Source organism: Rhinatrema bivittatum, chromosome 15 (genome assembly GCF_901001135.1).
Source record: "Rhinatrema bivittatum chromosome 15, aRhiBiv1.1, whole genome shotgun sequence".
Classification (NCBI taxonomy): domain Eukaryota; kingdom Metazoa; phylum Chordata; class Amphibia; order Gymnophiona; family Rhinatrematidae; genus Rhinatrema; species Rhinatrema bivittatum.
Window position 1 is genome coordinate 69267807 of NC_042629.1, and position 22794 is coordinate 69290600.

Sequence of the window (22794 nt, forward strand, 5' to 3'; positions counted from 1 at the left end):
TATAAACTGAGCTCCCCTTGCTTAAAGTTAAGTCAAAACATTCACATCAAACACATTTCTCCTAGTACTAACTTCTGCTTATTTTTCCAAAGTATCTCTCTCCAAATATGGCGCACTTCAGCACTTTGCCAATAACGTTCTTGGCCTGATCTATCAAACCATATTAAAACTGTTGTTGCATCTTTTCTGGTCTCTGTTTTTATCTATGTGGCCATTTATCCTGATATTAAAAATTATTATCCTCACTGATCTTTTTTGGCAAGAGTCTGCGTCTGGCAATTAATATATTAAAACTGACTAACCTGAGCTCCTCTGCTGATGGATGCTCTTTTTTTTTTTTTAATCACGGCTGCCAGCTTTGCAATCCTGCCTCATATTTTGTGTCCATATTACTGTTTTCTTTAATGAGTTGCTACATACACTTGTAGAGATGCACAAAAACATGTGAAGATAAATTGGGGTTTACGAATGCAGTCATTCTACAATGGTTTGCAGTATACTGCTCCCTTTTCCCTTCACTGGCAATTTCATCAGCTCTCTGTATCGAGATTGGAATTACACTTTTTAAGAATGCAATTTCATAAAAACGAAAGAAAACACAATAAAAATGAATACATATTATCACTCATTATACTCAATGAAGCTATTTTAAGCATCTGAGCAGCTTTTGTGGTATTTAATGTAAAACCCCAAATGCATCTAAGATCTATCATCCAATGTAACCTCGTACAAATCAATAACCATTAGCTTGAAAGAGGTTACTGTAAGAACTGTGAACTGTTCTTGTAAGAAACAACTTATCTTAAAAAATAATTCAGAACAAAATTGCTTAAATGAACAAGGAATAGTTTGATAATCAGTTTAACAAATACATATGCAGTGATAGACAGTAAGATGTGGATTTAAAGAGGGGTATTTCACAAGCCCTTTTATAAAGGGACTCGGTTTCTCATCGCATCTGTATATATGCAATTTCCACATCTCTCCCCACCTTGCACCGCACACAGGGCCAATCACACAGCCCAATGCCAAAGCTCGATCATGAAAAGCGAGGCACAGTCCTGATCTTCAGGTGGCTGTGAAGGAAGCGGGCCGTGCTCCAGGGGTAAGGAACTACTTGCTGAGTGGAGGAACTGACGAGAGCTGCCTTCTGCTAACCTGGCCACAGGTGAGCGCTTTTTAAGCCCTGAAGTGCTCCATCTAACAAAGGCGGGAGAAGAGAAACAAACGTGGAAAGAGTGAGTGAGATTTCAGGGGTCTTTGCAGTCTGAAAGGAGGCCTGAACTGCTTCATTACAAGCTCGTTTTTGCCCTGAAAAGAATTTGCCAGTCTGCCTGAATAACTATTTATCCCAGCCTACTTTCTGGTTGCAAGACGGATGCATCAATATCCCATAAATTCTAACCAATCCAAGTAAGTGTGATTGTCATAAAAGAAATGGGAGTGCTCTGAGTTAGGTGAAAGATTACCAGACTTAAAAAAATATGAAGCACCGAACATTCAATTAAACTGGGTTTTCCGACCCTGCCCCACTATAATCTTGAGATCGGGAAAGTGTATGATGATTTGTTTAACGCCATAGGGTGAGTTCTAGAGGTTACATTTACATCCTGAGGTTCCAGGTTTCATAACTGTGAGGTCTGTGCCCTGTTAGCAAAGTTATTCTGCTGAGAACCAACCGCGAGTGAATGCGGAGCTCAGCAGGAGCGATTTAACAGAGTGGCCCAAGCAACAGAATACAGTAACTGCTTGGGGAGAGAACAAGGACATTATTTCTCTACCCTTTCTTCCTCGTAGATTTCTGGCTTACTTACTGGCCTAGCATTCCAGGACTGGACTTGACGTACTCTGAGCGGAGACCCAGCCCTTGTGGCCAGAGGCCGACCCCACAACACTTTCTGGTCTACCCAGTGCTGGAAGATGGCAAAATCCTGCATCGTGCAGGGGTTGCCGAGTACCCTGCGAGGGTTGAAATATTAAAAGGAAGAGGATTCTGGGGGAAAGACGTGAAAAGGTAACTGCGGTCCATTCCGAACACAGCACTCAAAATAACGAATTTCCCAAATCCACCGAAGAAACATGAACAAGGCAGGCAGTGGCTGCTATGAACGTAGAATTTATAGGGCAAAGCCAACTGCAGGAGTCAAGTTCTGCACCTCTAATAGAAGAGAAAACACGAGTGGATTTAAAACTGGAGCTCATCCTGTTACATTCTCCTTTAAATGTGACACATACTATTATTTTTCTAACCACTAAAGCTCATTTATTTAAACCTGCAGTGCTATCTGGCTTTCAAAGCATCCACTTGCCAGTTTCTTGATCCATCATTCTCAGTTACACCTCCCAGCATTCTGCCTCTATGTAAATCAAGGTATTGTGCTGATTTTTTAAAGCCAGAGCTCCCACGACCACACATGCAAGGTCCCAATACAGCAGGAATAGCTTCTTCTCCTCCTCACATCCATCCAAAGTCAGACTTCTTTCCAGCAGCAGGGACCATCCTCAAGGGTGATGCATGGTCTGCCTCATGCCACAATCAAAGATCCCAGCTTTACTGTATCCGCTCTTCAGCTGCTGACTTGGTATGGGGACGATCTAGGGCCTTAAAGGTGGTCCATGCTTTCTCTGCCCCCTCTGAAAGCTGCTCAGTTGCTGATACCTATGCTCACCCTGTGTGCATGTGTATACTGGGAGGGTGGACGCTCACCCTGTGTGCCTGTGTATACTGGGAGGGTGGATGCTCAGGCTGTGTGCATGTGTGTATACTGGGAGGGTGGATGCTCACCCTGTGTGCATGTGTATACTGGGAGGGTGGATGCTCACCCTGTGTGCGTGTGTATACTGGGAGGGTGGATGCTCACCCTGTGTGCGTGTGTGTACTGGGAGGGTGGACGCTCACCCTGTGTGCGTGTGTGTACTGGGAGGGTGGACGCTCACCCTGTGTGCGTGTGTATACTGGGAGGGTGGACGCTCACCCTGTGTGCCTGTGTATACTGGGAGGGTGGACGCTCACCCTGTGTGCCTGTGTATACTGGGAGGGTGGATGCTCACCCTATGTGCCTGTGTATACTGGGAGGGTGGATGCTCATCCTGTGTGCCTGTGTATACTGGGAGGGTGGATGCTCATCCTGTGTGCATGTGTATACTGGGAGGGTGGATGCTCATACTGTGTGCCTGTGTATACTGGGAGGGTGGACGCTCATCCTGTGTGCCTGTGTATACTGGGAGGGTGGACGCTCATCCTGTGTGCCTGTGTATACTGGGAGGGTGGACGCTCATCCTGTGTGCGTGTGTATACTGGGAGGGTGGATGCTCATCCTGTGTGCCTGTGTATACTGGGAGGGTGGATGCTCATCCTGTGTGTCTGTGTATACTGGGAGGGTGGATGCTCATCCTGTGTGCATGTGTATACTGGGAGGGTGGATGCTCATCCTGTGTGCATGTGTGTATACTGGGAGGATGGATGCTCATCCTGTGTGCATGTGTATACTGGGAGGGTGGATGCTCATCCTGTGTGCATGTGTGTATACTGGGAGGGTGGATGCTCATCCTGTGTGCCTGTGTATACTGAGAGGGTGGATGCTCATCCTGTGTGCCTGTGTATACTGGTAGGGTGGATGCTCACCCTGTGTGCCTGTGTATACTGGGAGGGTGGATGCTCATCCTGTGTGCATGTGTGTATACTGGGAGGGTGGATGCTCATCCTGTGTGCCTGTGTATACTGGGAGGGTGGATGCTCATCCTGTGTGCCTGTGTATACTGGTAGGGTGGATGCTCACCCTGTGTGTCTGTGTATACTGGGAGGGTGGATGCTCATCCTGTGTGCCTGTGTATACTGGGAGGGTGGATGCTCATCCTGTGTGCCTGTGTATACTGGTAGGGTGGACAATCCAGGTTTTGGGGGCCTTTAAAATTTAGCACATGCCTGCACTGCCAACGGCTAAATCTGGCCTCATTCCCCAAGTCTAATATAGGATTCTTTATTCATTCTCTTGTCTCCTTCCCAAAATGAGCCCAGCCAAAATTACTGCCTTTCCAAAGTCATAAAACAAACTTCTTGCAGTTGCAATCCTCCCTAAATACTAGATCTTGTATATCGTTTAACCATTTATTCTTTCCTTTTTCTTCCTCTTCACCAAGTTCTGCCACCCTTGTTAATTGTAACTGTACTTTCGGCCACCTGAGTTCTAGTTTGATGTATTTAATGCACTCCCGTTTCATGTAAACCAGCAAGATATGTTCTCATGATTGCCGGTATATAAAAACCTTAAATAAATAAAATAAATAAAAATCTTATCATATTACTCGACTTACAGCTTTTCTGTGTAAAATAAGCTGGTAATAAGTCTTCCCTATGCATGTGTGATTCATTAGCAGCCCACACATTTTAGGTATAGCGAGAGCTACTTCCTTTCAAATTTCTACTTAATATAAATCATAAATGTGCCCAATGCCATCCTCAATTAGGGTTAGGGAACTGGATCAGAACAAGGGACAGGAAACAGATTTTGGTTTAATTGATCTAGCTATTAAGCACAGTACTTTGCCAAATGCAGTGCCACCTGCTTTTATTTAATAAATGGTCACAAAGTAAGCTTTCCAGCAGATAAGGACCTCTTGTCCCTGTCCCCTGTGTCACTGCAGGCCATTCTCTCTCCCTGGCCCCTGTGTCACTGCATCAATCCCAAGCAAAGCCTGAATTCCATCACTACCCAGTCTGCTACCACCTAGGCTGGTCGACGATTCCTTTCATGTCCTCTGAACCTCTCTCCTTCCAGCTTCACATCACGGCCTAATCATGTCTATTGCTCTCCTACATCTATGCAGTGTCTTGCCCTTGAGTTTTGCCTGTGGAATATTATTTTGTTATGCCCAAATATCTCTAGACTGTATTTATGAGACAGATATGTATTTCCCAGGTCATGTTCTACAGGGCTTCAGGGTTCAGAGGCGATGGGAGAAACTCTCTCTTTGTATTTTCAAGCAGTCCCTTTTTTTTTACACGTTCGAATTTCTATGTTTACAGCCCCTGCTCTTATTCTATGTTCTCCTCTCTCCTCTGCAGTCCCCTAAATTCTCTAGGACATCAATTACTCTGAACATTCCTGCTTCTGCAGCTTCTTCCCTGTTGAAGTTCCCTGATCTCTGCTTGGTATCTAAACTGAGAACCACCCAAGCAATACGAATGTTCACAGTAATTAATATTATATAAACTGTACAAGTCATATGAACAGATAGCAAGAAATACTAAGAAGATCGAAGGGCAATGGCAATTATACATTTTTTATAAAGTTGCAGAGATTCCAGGAAGAACAGAAATGAAAGAGCACATCAAAGCAGAAATATTTATAAAATATTTTGGCAGCTCTCGATTTCTGTACTATAAAAAAATAAATACTATTAAACTATCATATAAAAAGAGGAGCAGTAAAACAAATGTAAGAAAACATTTCTTACACTGATGATGAAATATTCAAAGCACGGTCTGAAAATGATCAGATACAGAGGTATTGGGGCTATTCTAATCCTCCCTCAATATAAGGAAGTCTTCAAAAGATTCAAGGAAAACTAAACACAGGAGCAATGTTTGTCACAATATGGTAGCCACCTGCATATGGAAAACAGGAAAAAGGCAAGAGCAATGCATTGCTAAAATAGCACATGCAGAAATGTACAGCATATACCAAATTTCAGAAAGAAACTGGAAAAAAAAAAGGAGTCCAAAATTGTTAGATTTTAATTAATGACTGAATTTCATGTTTCTAACAGCATAAAATATGAATTGAAAAATATTAAATTCATTTTAGGAGCAATAGGCTAGGCCAAAGCAAAACTGCATATAGCTGAGAAGTAAAAGGTTAAAACATGCACAGATGATTTTATTTTTTTTTTTTTTATCACCACCAACAGAAAGGCTACATCAAATCTCAAAGAGAAAAGAAAAAGCTCAAACTATGAAATTCAAACATCAGTTTTTCTGCTAGAAGAAGTTAGTAGTTTTAGCCATACAATCTAATATTAATTGCCTTGCTGTGCTGGGAAAAGTATAAGAAACACGGTTAACTAACGAATCTTTATAAAGAAATCTTTTCAATTTTGTCAAAGAGACACCAAAACCAGAAATTGTACAAAAACCAAGAGAAAGCAAGAACACACCCCTCTGGGAAGGTTTTTAAGAGTCCTGTGAGAAACGACTCCGTGGGACGGCCTCCGGTCCTGGGATGCTTCAGCTAATGCCTGCAACTACAGCACAGCTAACACTCACCCTCTGTTGGGATATCCTCCTCATTAAAAAGAAATTCTCCCTTATTGGAGTTTTGCACCAAGATGTAAAAGATAAAGGCACTGGCAAGATTTTTTTTTTTTCTCCTTTATGGGTGTGTCAGTGGCGAACATGTAAAGCAATTGGTTACTACGAGGAGTCCCTCCAGACTTCAGATCAGAAGCAGAATCCCATTAGTCCTCTACGATTTCCATCTTAGCAAACCGGAGTTAAATTATTCAGGACCAGGTCTTTCTTTAAAAGCCTTCAGATACTCACCCCTCCTTATGGATTCTGGCAGGAATTACTTCTGATGCAGCAAATACTTGCCCTGCGATGCCTGTGCGCCTCTGGCGGCAGGTTTCAGGGTTGGAAGCTGGGCGACCGATCACCATCCCATGTCCCTCCCCTCTCCACGGGTCTTTTTCTTCATGGCATCGCTCCAAGAAATTAACAAACGACGAACAAAAAAAAGTCTTGCTTTAACGTTCACGCTGAATTTTAGACACTTACAGAGACTGCCTTGCCAAGTACCTCGCTCTAAAGTTTTGTTTGAGTAATTCCTGCACTTTATTTATTTATTTAAGCGTGAATTAGCACGAGCTGGGAGAAACTCCAGGCTCCCCCCACTGAATCTCGTCAGGTCAAACTCCTTCCCAACTCTGGCCGGCCTGGGGAGCAGAAAACCCGTATGTGTTTTTACTCTTATAATAATTATCTTTTAAATACAGTATACATGTGTGTGTGTGTGTACAATATGAAGCACTATGGTATCCTTCTAATCTCATCTTATCCCTTCCTTATTCTCCCACTTCCAAGTTTATTTTACATTTATCAGCAGCTCAGAGCTCAGCAGGCAGAATTTCGCCCGTCCCTTTTTTTCTGCTATAAATCTAGCAGGATGATGAATGTGGGCCTAAGCCTGCACCTGAGACAATGGAGGATGAAGTGACAGAAGGCTCGTCAGCGGGATTTGACCCCTGGCACCCATGGCTCTCAGCCTGCTGCTTTAACCACTAGGCCACCCCTCCTCAGCACGATTTACTACTCGCTCTCTCCCTCATACATACTACTGTTTGACCGGGGTGTTCACAATTCCTTCTAACTTCTCCCTTCCTTCCAGGCCGGATCCGATTGCGATTTTGAGTGTGCGCGCCACGTTTAAGCGGCCACGGCTTCATCCAAGCCCTGCTTCTGTGGCACACAGAGATGATACGCGACCCGAGGCATGTTAAAACTAGGGACATAAAACAGTTAACCGATAAGTATAATCTTACCGTTTAGTCTTCAGCCTTACCATTTAGCCGTTTAATATATCGGCTCCCTTGCAACAGCAGCAGGGGCCAGGCCCCAGAGTCCCTGGGAACACGCATGACTCTCTCCCGTGCCGCCTGCTGCTGCCGCCGCCTCACAGATGGCACCTTGATGCCGAGCTTGGGTTCAGCCTCTGCTCTGGCCCTCCTTGCTGGCAGGGACAGTCTCGGGGAAGGCAGGACCCCTTCCAAAGAGGTTTGCTTCAAGCTGTTGCCTTCTTTGATTGAAACAATCATCCGGTTTCTTCTAAAAAACAAAGGCTTGATTTTTCTTTTGACCATTGAAACTTGAGGTGATTGTATGTCCTTATTTGACTCCAATTCTCTATTTTATGTTGGTAAGACTCTCCCGTGCGATTAAAACATGGATTTTTGAATATTGCAATATTAGACATTCTTGTTTGGAATCTCCCTGATTTCTCATTGATTGGTCATTCAGCATCAGATCTCAAATTTTGTTTTTATCGTTCAGCGTTGATTCCCCTGAATTTGGAGTGGTAACTTTGCATTATTCCTAATCTAATATGTAAAATGCTGGATATTTGATTGAAATGCTTTGCACACACTCTGTCTCAATCAGTAGATTGTGTGATCTGTATTTCTCTGATACTCTGTATGTGTATCTTTCGCCGATTCGCTACTTATTTTCTCAGTTGGTTGCTTTTGTTAAAAATCTATTTGCTTCAGTCTTTCTGCCTGAGACCTCAAGGCATTCCTGTGGCTGCTGAGATCTCCAGGTGACTTGACATTACATGCTGGTTTCTCTGACCTTTTTTTTTTTTTTTTTTATTGTCCGTAGATGCTTTTTTCTCTTATTTTGAAGAACCTTCAATTATACCCCCTTGAGACAGCTATAGCTAAACACAGCCTGTGTTGGAGGAGATTCTCCTAGTGTAAGTTACTTGCCTGTCTTGTGTTTATTTATTTATCTGATTTTTATCTTCCACTTTTTGGCACTTCAAAGAGGATTACATTCAGGTACTATAATTATTTCTCTGTCCCCAGGGGGCTCACAATCTACATCTGCACCTGAGGCAATGGAGGGTGAAGTGACTTCTCCAAGGTCACAAGGAGCAGAATCTGGATTGGTTTATTGGGATTCTAATTCACTGCATTGTTATTTGTGATCCTCCTTATCTGTCAGCCAATATCTGCACATTTGGCGATCATGCTACACTAAAGCTGTTGGAAATAAATATTTGTAATTTCGTAATTTGTTTTGGAGACAATTTTTTAATACCACCTTTCTAGGAGTGGCCTAGTAGTTAGAGCAGCAAGCGACGATCCAAGGAATCCAGGGTTCAAATCTCACTGCCACTCCTTGTGACCTTGGACCCTTGGTGGCATGTTCTTATGGGCAAGTCACGTCACCCTCCATTGCCTGACGTACAAACATGCTGGGTCATTTATCATAAAAGAGGAGTTCATTTCTGCAATGTACTCTCTACCTAGCTTGCTTGAAGCTAGGTAGAGAGTGCATCAAGCTAGGTAGAGAATACACTGTACAAATCAACTCCTCTTTTACCTTTCACTATTCCAAATGACAGAAAATCTTCACTGATGTCAACTTTGCTGTCTGTACCTCTGACTGTCTATATAAAACTGCGCCCCTTCTTACAGTGGTATAAACAGTAAATTTACATACTGGTCTCTCTCTCTCTCTGGCATGTCAATAACATTTTTGGTCGGTAACGCGCCTGCGGTGGAATAATCAATGCTGGAAATGGCCAGGGTGCGATAAATGTATCGTGCGTTGAGGAAATTACATATGTAATGCAAGAGCAGGGAAATTAGTCTAACCACCCCTCTTTTTTTTTTTTTTTACTGCAGGCGCTATTTCTGCTATATTTATAATATTTTGATGAATCTAGGTCTTAGACTGTAAGGCTTCTGGGGATAGGAAAATACCTACAGTACCTGAATGTAATCCACTGTGAAGTGTCAAAAAGTGGACTATAAAAAATATATTTATTTCTTGTAAATGTTTAAATAGCTAACTGTTGTGATTTCAATAATTTAAAACAAATATATATATATATATATATTTTAATTATTTGCATCTCTCATTAAAATAATTCTTCCAAAAGATGACATTAAAAACCATGGAGCAGAAATGTGGGGCACCCTATCTAGCAAAATGCTTGTAGCAAAGAGCTGCTAATGTGTTTTTGGCTTGGATTTCAGAGAAACAGAGGAGATGGAAGAGAAAAAAAAAAAGTGATGCAACATCAAAGATAAAAATAAAAAAGGCTGTTACTGGGCAAACATTTCCATCTGAGATTTTCTACCATATTTGACTGCTAGAAGAATATCAACACCAGAAAACCAAGAGATTAATTTGGGAGAGATTATGTCTCATGAGCTCCAGGCTGTCAATCCTTATAACAAAGCATGAGTCAGAAGAATGACAGGTTCCATAAGCAGCCAACAACCGAGGTGATGTTTCTGTACAAATCTATGGTTAGACCTCATCCCAAAAGCATGAAAACAGAAGTAATCCATAGGATGGCTAATAAAATGCTGCAGAGTTTACACAGAAGACCTAGGATGAGAGACTTAAGGAGTTTTATATACTAGAGGAGAGGAAAGTTTTAAATACCTCAGAGATCTAAATAAAGCACATGAAAAATATATCCAGATATTGTTAAAGACACGCAGATCCGGAGGAAAGCCTTCGTAGAATTAAGTCAGGAAGCCGGAAAGTTAGGTGCACAAGTAAATATCAGATACCCATGCAAGTGTTTAATGTTATATAAAGGGAAGAGGTTTGTCTATTTTGAACCTGAGTTAATGAAGAATTTTTTGGAGAGCCTAAAGAAAGAACTAGTAACTCATGACCAATCTGGTGATTAAACATTATGGCTGTACTGTTTCTCCTGATTATGTATAATGATTGATTAATATGTTATGTTCCATATTTATTCAATTCAGATTCTTCGTATTCCTTATAACTGTTTGGTGTAAGATTATAGTTTGCAACTATGGATGTAAACTTTATTTTGCATTATAAATTTGGAAAATTGATAAATAAAAATAAATAAATAAATAAATAAAGCACATGAAAATCATTTTTCAACAGAAAGGAACTTCTAGGTTATACAAGGAATCATATGAAAGATTGTGGAGTAATAAAAGAAAAACATGTCGGATGTACAAAGCGGAGGTGATATACAGGATAAGGGGAAAGGTGGAGGAAGGAAAACAGTCACAGCCTGGGTAGACCTGGCGGCCATTTTCTCGGTTTATCTGGCTCCTTAGATAGGCTTTAAAGGAGCAATACCTCCTGGTCATTTGTGAGCTAGAATTTCTTCAAGATGTTAACAACTTAGGAAAGCTTCCGAAAGAGTCAGTCTTCAAAGAGCTCAGACTTCCAAGGGCTTCACCTTCTGTGCCAAACTGTAAAGCAGGGCACATGGATTAAAATCCAACTTGCATTTCAGTTCCTCAAGACAGAGAGCGTTGTTGCTTCCTGACAGGATAAGGAGAGAGAGGGAGGCTTGAGCAAATTATTGAAAATGCAGCAATACTTGGTAGAGGCACGCACAGCAACATCAATACCACCTTCTCTGCAAATAGCTGTATCCTATCTTATACACAACTCACCCCTCCCCCAGCCTGTTTATCAGCCCACCCGTCATCCCCTTTTTTAAAGGAAGCTCAATATCAGACTGGGGTTCAAGAAAGCAGCTATTTATTGAATGGATATGGCCGCAGCATAGGTCAACTGTATGCAACAATTCAAATCGAAACATAGAAACATAGAAATGACGGCAGAAGAAGACCAAACGGCCCATCCAGTCTGCCCAGCAAGCTTCACAGAATATAAACAAATACACCATCTAACTTCTCGATATATCAAGAGAGTGACCACGTCCTGGTCTGCTGCATTTTAATCCATAAGCACTCAACAAGCTTTGGGACAAGAACTCAATAAAGCATGCCGTAGTAGCCCCTCTACACATCTCACTGTCAAAGCCTCGCCCCCTCACGGTGTCCTGCAATTCGATTGTTTATCGGGTAAGCACCGTCTGCAGCACCATCACTTAAGAGTATGCAACATGATTCTTTTGTGCGGTGAACATCCCCAGTCTGAAGACTGACAAGCAACTCATCTCAGCTCACCCACAACCGTGTAAAGCAGAGGCATGAAGGCCAGTTACTTGTTATTCTTTGACCGGCCACCTTATAAATCAATACTCACTGTGAGCCTTTTTGGAAGTGGTCAGCTCCAGAACCCCATCAAACTATGCTGTGACAGCAATTAGCACAAGTCTGAAAGAGCGCTGCTATTTTTACCTAAGTCTCTGCTACAATTATTTGCAATTAGGAGATGACAGCACATATTAAACACTGCTTCCACGGCATCTGGATTTGCTGACTGTATGAAATTTTCCCCAATGATTCTTAACTTTTGAAATTCAATATATTTGTCTGTACTTTGAATTATCTTATACAGACTGGAATTCACTTTCTCACATTACACACAACTGCTGACTTTTCTGTTTCACAATTATATACGCTCATGTATCCAAAGTGGACAACAACTAGGCATACTGGATGGACCAACTGATCCTTGTCATCACCTACGATGTTAAACTGGACCGTGAACTAAGCCTAAAACCTTGGATCAACATTATTATTAAAGATGGTTATTTCAAACTAAATGTTTTAAAAAGATTAAAGCCTCTTTTATACAAGCATGATTTTAGGACAGTATTGCAAGCCCTCATTTTCTCAAAAATGGACTATTGTAACATTCTACTACTGGGACTGCCTGCTACCACAACAAGACCACTCCAACTCCTTCAAAATACAGTAGCCAGGATACTAATCAACACCAAGAGACTTGAGCATATTACACCAATACTTAAAGAACTTCACTGGTTACCCATTACTCACCGTATACAATACAAAACACTATCCATGATTCACAAAACTCTGTATAATAACAAAATGGACTGGCTCACCGCATCTTTATATTTTCACGTTCCACAAAAAACCACTAGGTCAGCTAACACTGGCCTCTTACCGGTACCATCCCCCAAATTGGCTCATTTAAATTCAGTGCGTGAACGGGCACTATCTATTGCTGGCCCTCCTCTGCTGTGGAATTCCCTTCCACAGGAGCTACGACTCGAGCCAAATATGCAAGCCTTGGCTTTTCTTAAAAGCCTTCCCTTAGGAACAGTATGACAGTGAGATCAGTAGTTTTCTGCTTAGCAAAGTTTCTTTTAGTCTTTAAGATCTTAGAAATGTGTTTTTATCTTTTATTTTTTCTAACAAATATTGTATTTCTGATCTATTATAGTTGTCTTATATGTCTTTTATTTAAGATTGAATATTATTCCTTTTAATTTGATGTTTTAAATGCCTGTAACAGGGCATGATTAGTTTGTACACTGATGTGATACTTAATTTTGAACACAGGTATAAAAAAAACAAAAAATAAATATTTCGCAGTAAATCAGAGACTGAAAATGAAGAGACTGTTCTGGGACTTAAAGCAGCATAACCTTAACACCCAAATAAAAACATGGAAAACTAGAAGCACGGCCACCATACTGCATTAGAGCAGACCCTAATCTTTCAGCAGCAAGGATGTTATTATTTAAGATATTTCTCCATGCAACAATATTTAGTAGCAATACTGCAGCGCAGTCCCTGGCACAATAGGGGGCTGAGTCCTGCCAGGAAAGGAATCTAACGTCTCTTGCTATTTAATCCAAACCCCAAACTTAGTGTTAATGTGACTGCATTAAAACCTATTTTCTCTTTCTGGGGTTGCACTGTGTTCTGGTTTTGCTGCACGAACTCATGGCGGGCTGGGGGCATTTCCCGTGAAATCACTTCTGGAGTCAGTCGGGTTGGAAGCGCTACTTCTAGAAAGCAGGCAGGATTTCTAAAGAAAATAATCCTGTAAATGCACAGATATTAAAGGTCATGCATACTGTGTAAGACAATATGGTATTTTCCTGGATGAACCTATCTACAGGAAAGACACAGGCCAATAATCTAAGAGAAACTCTGCTACATCCTGAAGGCAACAAAAGAAGCCCTGGTGGAGGAACAAAAAAAAGAGGCCATAAAGCAAAGAGAAATATTCCGATTAACGAAAGCTGAAGAGTCTGAAAAAGAAATGGAACGGACTAACGTTCTTTTTGTATGAATGGTTTACACGAGACACGACAGATTGCCCCATTTTGTGGGTCCCTGAAGCTACACATTCAGCAGCAGCAGAGGTTTGATTTCCAGCGCTTTGCGCCGGACGAGCTCCTCGCCTGCTCTGGATTATCCGGATCCAGCGCTTGTTAAGAGAGACAAACGAGGATTAAGTCACTCTGGGTATCAGCAAGGAAGTGCCGCTGTCACCAATATCAGGCAAGCTCCGGAAAACCCCACGGGCACTCGCCCCGCCATCCCCTCAATGGGTCACTGTGAATGAGGCTTTTTCTGGTTTCCTGCTGAAGATGCTGCTTTTTAACATCTAGAAATACAAGTCCTAGCTTCATTCAGTCATGCAGTTTTACAAACATTGTAGTATAAAAACAAGGAAGGGAGTGAAAGCATTTGCCTGGATTTTTTTTTAGCACTTTTCAACATTGCCCTGTTGGAAATGACTCCAATCTCAATCAGGTTCAGGCCATTTTGCAAAGGGCAGTGTGCAGGACCCTGATGAACCTTCCTCCCAGTATGGAACGGATTAGTGCAGTTTAGCAAACGTTAATGCATCTCCAGACAGCGTGATGGACTGAACCAGCACACAAGGTGCTTCTGACGCCTTGAAAATTACCCAATGATATCTCAAATCCCATGCGCAATCTGTCGGAATACCGGATCGTAGGGGAGTTTTAACCATGGGAAAACTGCAGAAAACCACCCCCAACCAACAAAATCCCCAGTGAGTCCGCTATCGGTGTGGAGCACGCAGTGCTGCGGTGTAAACCGATGTGGAGCGCTGGCTTGTACTATCCACGTATACCCAAGAGCTTTCATAAATACGCAATTCTTCCAACATATCTTGCAACGAGAAAGAAAGGAGCAGATACCTGTAAAACTGGAGCTGTCTTTTGGGACTCCCATACCGAGCACTTTGAGCAGCATGGAGAACAAGAGAGAACATTTCACAAATCACATTTAAAAGGGTACAGTATCCCAATCCTGGACCACCCCCCCCTCCCCCAAAAGAATACAGCGTCATTTTTGGTTCTGCATTGTTTCACTAGTGCTGACCGTTACCCATACAGTGAGCGTGGCCCAGCTCTGGCCCTTAAGAGCTGCAAACGGATCTGTTGCTTTAAGATATCCATTTTGAATAAGCATGAGATATATTCACAAGCAAGAACATCGCATGCCTCTTCAATATGGATATCCTAAAAACCAGACCGGTTTGGCGGCTTTTGAAGACCAGAGTTGGCCACCCCTGCAATAGTCATGTATCCTCATGTGCTTGCTAATTTGTAAAGCTAACTTATCCAGCTCTATAAACACCAATGAGATAAACAATAGCTCCACCAAGTGACGAAAGATTTTATGTGCATCGTAATATAGCAGCTCCTTTTATTAAGCTGGTTCCCTGAATCAATTGCACCTTACCCTCACAATTAAATATAACATAACGGTGAACTCTAGTACAGATCTTCAGTACTACAAGGTAAGAAATAATTGCCACTGAGAAATCTTAAAGTAAAAATGTTCATGTTCCTTGTAAGGGCAGTTAAACAGTTTTTACGGTATCACAGGTTTGAATTAGAATTTAATTTAATAAAAAAGGAATTTATAAACTAGTAACTGCTCAATATGTTACTAGCAATGTCCCTTAACACAGGAAAAAGATTAAACAATGATCTCTCTTCTGCAGTCAACTGAGTAACCAAGATAAGCCCTCTTCTGCCCTCCCTAGGGATGCACGTGGTACATTTTCCATGGGTGTAGGCGTCAAATAGGCCAATCCAGGCTTCTGCACAGAGCAGGAAGCTTGTAAGATCCAGGGTTTTTGTCTGGAGCAGGCTCTACGTATTTTTTTTTTCTCATGGCCTTACTGTATAAGAATAATCCTTACTGTGTGAGATTTTCTAGCCTGAACAGTTCAAGTACAGCCTACCAATACTGGCAGACAGGGAAACGCAGCATAAACTGTGGCCATCCTTGGGGAAAACAACTGAGAGAAGAAATGACATGGTAAATGACAGCAAATAAGGCCCTGCTGGCCCATCCAGTCTGCCCTGTTAACTTCTCTCTGCTTCTCTACCATTTGGAAAACTTTAAGTGCAATTTACATTAAATGGGGCAATTTTCACCAGCCCAAGCAGGTGCAAGGTACAGAGTTACTTTTGGTTCCACGTACCTTGTGTCTGCCAAAGAGAAACCATTTGAAAGTTGGATACAAGAGATGTACGTAACTTGCGCCTATTTCTGTGGATTAAGGACGTGCTGGAAAATGCAAACATCCATCCAACGCCTCTCCTTCCCTCCCAATTCCCTACCTCACTGAGCAATTTTGAAACCCTTTGAATCTAGCTGGCTAGGTCCTTTGGAAAATTGTCTGCCCTATATGTTCAAATTTTGGAAAGGATATCGTTTTGTATTTTTGTGCCTTAGGCTTCAGAATAAAGCTCCCTTCTTGAGTTAACCCTACTCCTCAGGTCAGAGTGAATTTTCATTATAGCCCACTTGATGCTGTACAGTACATTTTTATTTTGTGTTATCCTTAGATGGACATAATTTACCAGGTACAGTTACACTTCAGCCAGTGATAAGGACTATGTTTTTGAAAATTGTCTTCAGCAAGATAATTTTGAAGTACCATAACCCAACATTACACTGGAGCCTTCCGAATGCCCAGTGGTTAACAGGTTTTATCAGTCCCTGCTTCATCTCAGGGGGAGGGATAAGCCATGTGTGGCTCTCACAGTGCTGGAAGCAGTCTTGGCGGGGCCACTTCCAGTGACAGTGCTGTGTGCACTGTCGCTGTGTAGAAGACCTGGATTTGATTCCTGACTCTGGTCTTTCGCTCCCCGGGTTGGCCAGGGCTCGGCAGACTGCAGAGGCAGCATTCATCTGGGGGAGGGACAGTCAGTCAGTCAGTCGTGCGACGGTAAACACCTAGTCGCTGGATTTAGGGCCCAGGATTATGAAGTTCCCAGCCCAGAACTGTCCCTGCAACAACTGGACTTAGTTAAGTTTAGATGGGATTATACGATAGGATTAAAAAAAAAAAAAAAAATCCATAGATCATTGCAGATGAAGGCTGGAAGCTCAAAGAAGTAAGAGGAAACCTACACTAGGTCAAAAAAAAATAAATAAAAGTATTCAGAGAAGGGAGTTACTCTTCTCTCAGCCATAGAGATCATTGCACTACTTTGCTAATGTATGGAACAGGATGCAACCACCCCCCCCAAAAAAACAAAACAAAACAGTGCAAATACAGGCAGTTGTGTTTAATGCTTGTCTAATAGGAGGAGACAGGAAGGATCGTAGAGTGACGTCATTGAGCAGGAATAGGAAAAACTAAAAGACGAAGGAATACTTCCCCCCACCCCCATAAACACAAATATGGGGAAAATCTTTTAGAGCCTGTGGTGCTGAGGGCAATCGGTATCCTGCTCTCCAAGCTGCCTATGAAGGAAGCCTGCGGCTACGACCCTGCCGAAGATCCGGCTCTCACCTGTAAATCATTCCCGGAGAGCCAGTCTGTCTGAGTGAGAGTCGAGCTGGGGAGTCCGTGGTAGATTCTGGATACATGGAGCCAGCCTCCGTGGTTAAACTCAGCTTCTTTTTCACACTTCAAAAAGAAAACTCTGAAACAAAACAAAAAAAATCAAATTCATTTTTACCTGACAAAAGGCATCAGGTTCCAGTACAGCCTTTTTTTTTTTTTCTTTTTATGGGGCTCCGAGCCAGGTCACGTATAATCTAGCAGCAGAGATCGAAGAGAAAAAAAAAAAGAACTTTTAATAAAGAGCGATATCCTGCAGGCAGCTGGGCTACATCTTGGCAGTGCGGTACATCTTCACAGATTGCAAGGGACAACTGGCTTACATAATTTTGGATTCACTGTGTGCCACTGAGAGCAGTTTTTTTTTTTTAAACTGAAAAGGCAGAGTGTAAAACAAAAAGGAAATGAAAATGGTCTTTCTGCCAATAACTCTGTTATATTTCTCTGTTGTATTTTTTGCAAACAGTGATGGAATAGGGATTTAATCAGAGAGATGGGTTTGGCAGCCTGAACGAGATGCCTTCCTCACCACCACACCCTGCTTGTGCCATCCAGCAAGTTTTGCTCAACAGAGCTGCAGGAGGACTAAGGTCTGAATGCAAAACACGGGCTTCTCCTTCCAGCTCAGAGCTATCAAGGTCACAAGCAAAGGCTGGGAGGTTTGCACTGCAGCAGTCTAACCCTTCCTAACATTACTTTGCTCTCCAGTGGAATCTCCTACACAATGCAGATCTCAGCCTCCCGTATTCACGTTACCTGAAGACACTTTCTTCGTCGCATTCCACATCTAGAAACGGAAGCTCCAAAGCAGTCAAAAGCTTTCTATATAAATGTCTGAAAAGAGGATGCAGTAACCAGCATTACTATTAATAATAAAATTACACACGTGCTTAGAGTCTGAAAATACTTCCCAAAGATTCAGATATGTGGATTGGATAAAATCTGTTAAACCCTGGGCCACGTGTAAAACTATAAAAACCTAACTCCTGGCTGTCTAATCATATCCCTTTTCCCCCAGAGATCCTCAGATACTATAGGTCTAACAGCGTAAAGCAGAAGTATATTAGCACGATTTGCTCTTACACAGGCCGATGCAGTAAAGTGCGCTCCGGTGGAGCGCACTGTTAGCCCGCGTTTGGCCACGCGTTTTCGACGCGCTATTTTTACCCCTCATTCAGTAAGGGGTAATAGCCCATCGAAAACGCACAGCCAACCCCCCCTGAAACTAATAGCGCCCGCAACATGCAAATGCATGTTGATGGGCCTATTAGTCATTCCCGCGCGATCCAGAAAGTAAAATGTGCAGCCAAGCCACACATTTTACTTTCAGAAATTAACGCCTGCCCAAAGGTAGGTGTTAATTTCAGCCGGCACTGGGAAAGCGCACAGAAAAGCAGAAAAAACTGCTTTTCTCTACACCCTCCGACTTAATATCATGGCGATATTAAGTTGGAGGCCCCAAAATAAAAAAAAAATTTAAATCTGCCCGCAGCCTGGAAGACGGACGCTCAATTTAGCCGGCATCCATTTTCCGAACCCGTGGCTGTCAGCAGGTTCGAGAACCGAAGCCGGTAAAATTAAGCGTCGGTTCTCAAACCCGCTGACAGCCGCTGCTTCTGTCAAAAAGGAGGCGCTAGGGACGCGCTAGTATCTCTAGCGCCTCTATTTACCGCGAGCCCTAAATTAGCATACCTGGGCTTCCTGAATCGCTTCGCCGGCTCTCCCGCGTGGTTTTCTGTATCAGCCTGACACTGAATCCACATTAATAAGCCCTCCTCATCCCCATCACAGGAGATGGTTTTAAGCGTGTCCCTGCAGCACCATCTAGTGGACATTCGTCAAACAAAATTCTATTGCTTCTTTTGATTTTTACTTTAAAAATAGCATGAATGATCGGCTGTGATAAAGCAACACAGGACCATTTTATGATGAGCATTCATATATTTATACACTCATAATCAGAGATTTCAGTCTGCCAACTTACTTAAGAAGAGTCACAATTACAGGCAAGAAATGGAGAGACAAAAAAACCAAACCATAACATTTAATCTTCAGCAGGCACCCAAAGACTTGTTTCTAATCACAGCTTCACCCCAAGGCCACATTCACCCAAACCGAGACAATGAAAAGTAGATCACCGTTCCATAAGGAGGGTGGACCAAGTATGGAATGCGCTTGTACAAGATGAAAAAGCAGTGCAGCGGCTGAATCATCATTTCTTTATTCATAACCGCATAATCAAACAACCGAGAGAGATTCTGGTCACTCAGTCCCACGGCACATTGCAAGTCATGATGCCGTTCAACACCCACCGTGCTGTGTCCAATGCTGAATGCTCACGATGAGTGCACTGAAATCACACTGATCCATCGCCATTAGCATTACTATGTCACACCAATAAAAAAATAAACAAACAAACTATATTATTGGTACAGGCCAACAAAATAATTACGCAATACAGAATGCCTGCTAAAAAGGAGAAAGTACCTGTATACAATGCAAGCCTTTTTCAGGAAAAAAAAACAACAACCCCAGTATCGTGCTCCTAACCAGGAAACCAGGCACAAACTCCAATGAACTCACATGCTAAAACAGAGGAGGAGGGAGAGGACAACCTGACGCCGTGCCAGCTGGGTCCTGGGTCCCAATGAAGAAGCTGATCCCAGTTTAGCACAACAGACTGAAAACAAAATTCTTGCAACAAATCCAGCCAAATGAGGAATAGAAATGTTGATCCTCGCTGGTCACCCACCCCTAGATCTGATAAACATCAAGCTCATGGTTTCTTCCTGCTCCTTTAGGCATCTGGAGCAACTGGAACTGACCTCTTCTGGGTAAAAGCCACTAGGACCGACCTCTTCTGGGTAAAAGCCACTAGGACTGACCTCTTCTGGGTAAAATCCATTGGTGCCTTTACTCACAATCACATGCAGGAGAAGGTACAGAGAAGGGCAACCAAAATGATAAGGGGAATGGCACAGCTCCCCTATGAGGAAAGACTAAAGAGGTTAGGACTTTTCAGCTTGGAGAAGAGACGACTGAGGGGGGATATGATAGAGGTGTTTAAAATCATGAGAGGTCTAGAACGGGTAGATGTGAATCGGTTATTTACTCTTTCGGATAGTAGAAAGACTAGGGGGCACTCCATGAAGTTAGCATGTGGCACATTTAAAACTAATCGGAGAAAGTTCTTTTTTACTCAACGCACAATTAAACTCTGGAATTTGTTGCCAGAGGATGTGGTTAGTGCAGTTAGTATAGCTGTGTTTAAAAAAGGATTGGATAAGTTCTTGGAGGAGAAATCCATTACCTGCTATTAAGTTCACTTAGAGAATAGCCACTGCCATTAGCAATGGTTACATGGAATAGACTTAGTTTTTGGGTACTTGCCAGGTTCTTGTGGCCTGGATTGGCCACTGTTGGAAACAGGATGCTGGGCTTGATGGACCCTTGGTCTGACCCAGTATGGCATGTTCTTATGTTCTTCTTATGTTGTTATTTTTACATCTCTCCCTCCCAATTCAGCCCAGCCCAAAAACTGTGGCTTCCTCCAGAACCCGGCTAACGTGAACCCTAAATCTGGCCAGCAGATGCTGCCCTTGAGTGAAAACCAAAAAAACCCTTCTGTCCACCCAGGGGCTGTGAATGCTGCTTAGCAAGCCTCCCCGGCCACAGCTGGTCCTTGGCCGAAGAATCGGACCTGGTCTTCTGTATGCCACTGTGCTACCAAGCTGGCCCCTGCTTTACATATTATTAATTTATTTTTTTTTTAAACTGAGGGCAGTGAAATGCATTACATAGCACTCCCCATATACTTAGACTGCAAGCTCTTTGCAGCACAGAGTATTGCACTGAATAATATAATTAGTGTCACTCAGAAGAGTGTCAGATGTATATTATCTGTATCCGTGATACGCATGCTCTTCTATTCCACTGGGAAAATATATATAAACAAACACAATTACTGAAAGGGTCTCGTGATTCTCCATAGCTCATGCCTAATAGAGTCGTACATAATAATATGGCAAGCTTTATGACTTGTGCTAGCTGGTTACATATTTCGTATTAATTGTTATATTTATTCTATACGCTGCTAAATACACTTCCTGCCATGTAAAGATAAGATATGGGCTGCATAGAGAGTGGAAAATAATGTAACCATGTACCTAATTCATGAAACCAGACACATTTGCTTCATTTTCTAAAGCTAGCACACGCATATTAACCGTAGGATTTATCATTCCACAATAAACACAGCGGAATGATGAGCAGCGGGCAGAAGAGGGGCGGGGGAGGGGCGATAGTGTGCACCCGGCCACGTCGCGGCGGTGCGTCACGGCTCACGCTATCGCCCCCATAGCGCCACCGTAAAAGGTGCAGTTATTTCCGGCGCTACTGCCGGCAATAACGTGTTAAACATTTTCGCCCAAACCCCTCCTCTTTCCCTCATTTAAATGTGATCATCGAGATGTGGCTGTCATCACGGGCGTTATCGTGGTTTGAAAAATGGTCCTTTAAGTTTGATGTAGAACATTACAAACACACAGTTGCATTGTTACTATTTTGACTGCATATTTTGCTTAAGAAAAACATAAACAAGCACCATATCAATCACAATGGAAAAGGTGGCAGGGTTTTGAAATCTATTTCCACAAACTTAAAATCTGAATTTTTATAAAATACCGATGTGTATTTGCTTTAAAGAACAACCCAGTTAGTCAGGGTTCAAATCCCACTGAAGTTCTTTGGGACCTTGGACAAGTCAGGTCGCCCTTCACTGCCTCAGGTGCAAACTTAGGGCTCATCTCTCGTTCTGTTTCTAAGGAAAAAATGCTCAGGAAACGAGACCCTGGTTGATTTTAAAAGCCCAGCGCGCGCCAAAGCTGGGAGATGCGTGCGCGACTTGGCCTGGTGCGTGCTGCGTGGATTTTAAAACCAGTGCGGGCACGCACGTATCTCCCAGTGCGTGCCTCCAAATTTTTCTCACCAAAAGGGGAGGGGCGTGGTCTGGGCAGGACAGGTCTGTAGCAGGAACCCTACTGCGTAACTTTACTTCTGCTCTGGACGGCGTGGAAGTCACGTAACAAAAAAATCTAGGCTAGTCAGCGGGGTTTTAAGCGTCGGGGTTAATAGGGTGAAAGGGAGGCAAGTTAGCTAGGGGTTTAGGAAGTCCTCTCCTTTACTGGGGCAAACTGGGAGAAAACTGGGAAAAAGGCCAATTGTGTTGCCACGCGTACTAACTAAAATTCCCCTATGTACATGCTCGAGACCGCATTTGTGCGCACAGGCAGACACCAATAAAAATCATGCGTGTACACGCGGATAGCCAATTTTATAACACGCGTGCAAATATCCGCACGTGTTATAAAACCGGCGTGTCTATGTGCACGCGCCGGCAAACGTGTACATGTACGCACGCGTGCAGGTCTCAGATATTACTTCTTAGTTTGTAAGGGAAATACCTACTCTACCCGAATGTAACTTGCCTTGAGGTTCCAATGAAA

At 42.7% G+C, this 22794-nt stretch overlaps 1 protein-coding gene across 5 annotated transcripts in view; it reads right to left on the minus strand.

Moving 5' to 3' along the window:
* Positions 1-22794, minus strand: part of KCNAB2 (potassium voltage-gated channel subfamily A regulatory beta subunit 2) — a 124378-nt gene that overhangs the window by 71772 nt on the left and 29812 nt on the right. For 3 of the 5 annotated variants that reach the window (XM_029579005.1, XM_029579004.1, XM_029579006.1), the window contains exons 2-3: positions 17240-17372; positions 14622-14663 (exon numbers count right to left, since the gene is read on the minus strand). In XM_029579005.1, the coding sequence (XP_029434865.1) occupies positions 14622-14663; positions 17240-17316 (119 nt within the window). In that variant the 5' untranslated portion in view covers positions 17317-17372. Of the gene's footprint in view, positions 1-14621; positions 14664-17239; positions 17373-18046; positions 18128-22794 lie in introns of those variants that run through there. The other 2 variants (XM_029579007.1, XM_029579008.1) reach the window with 2 other exon arrangements.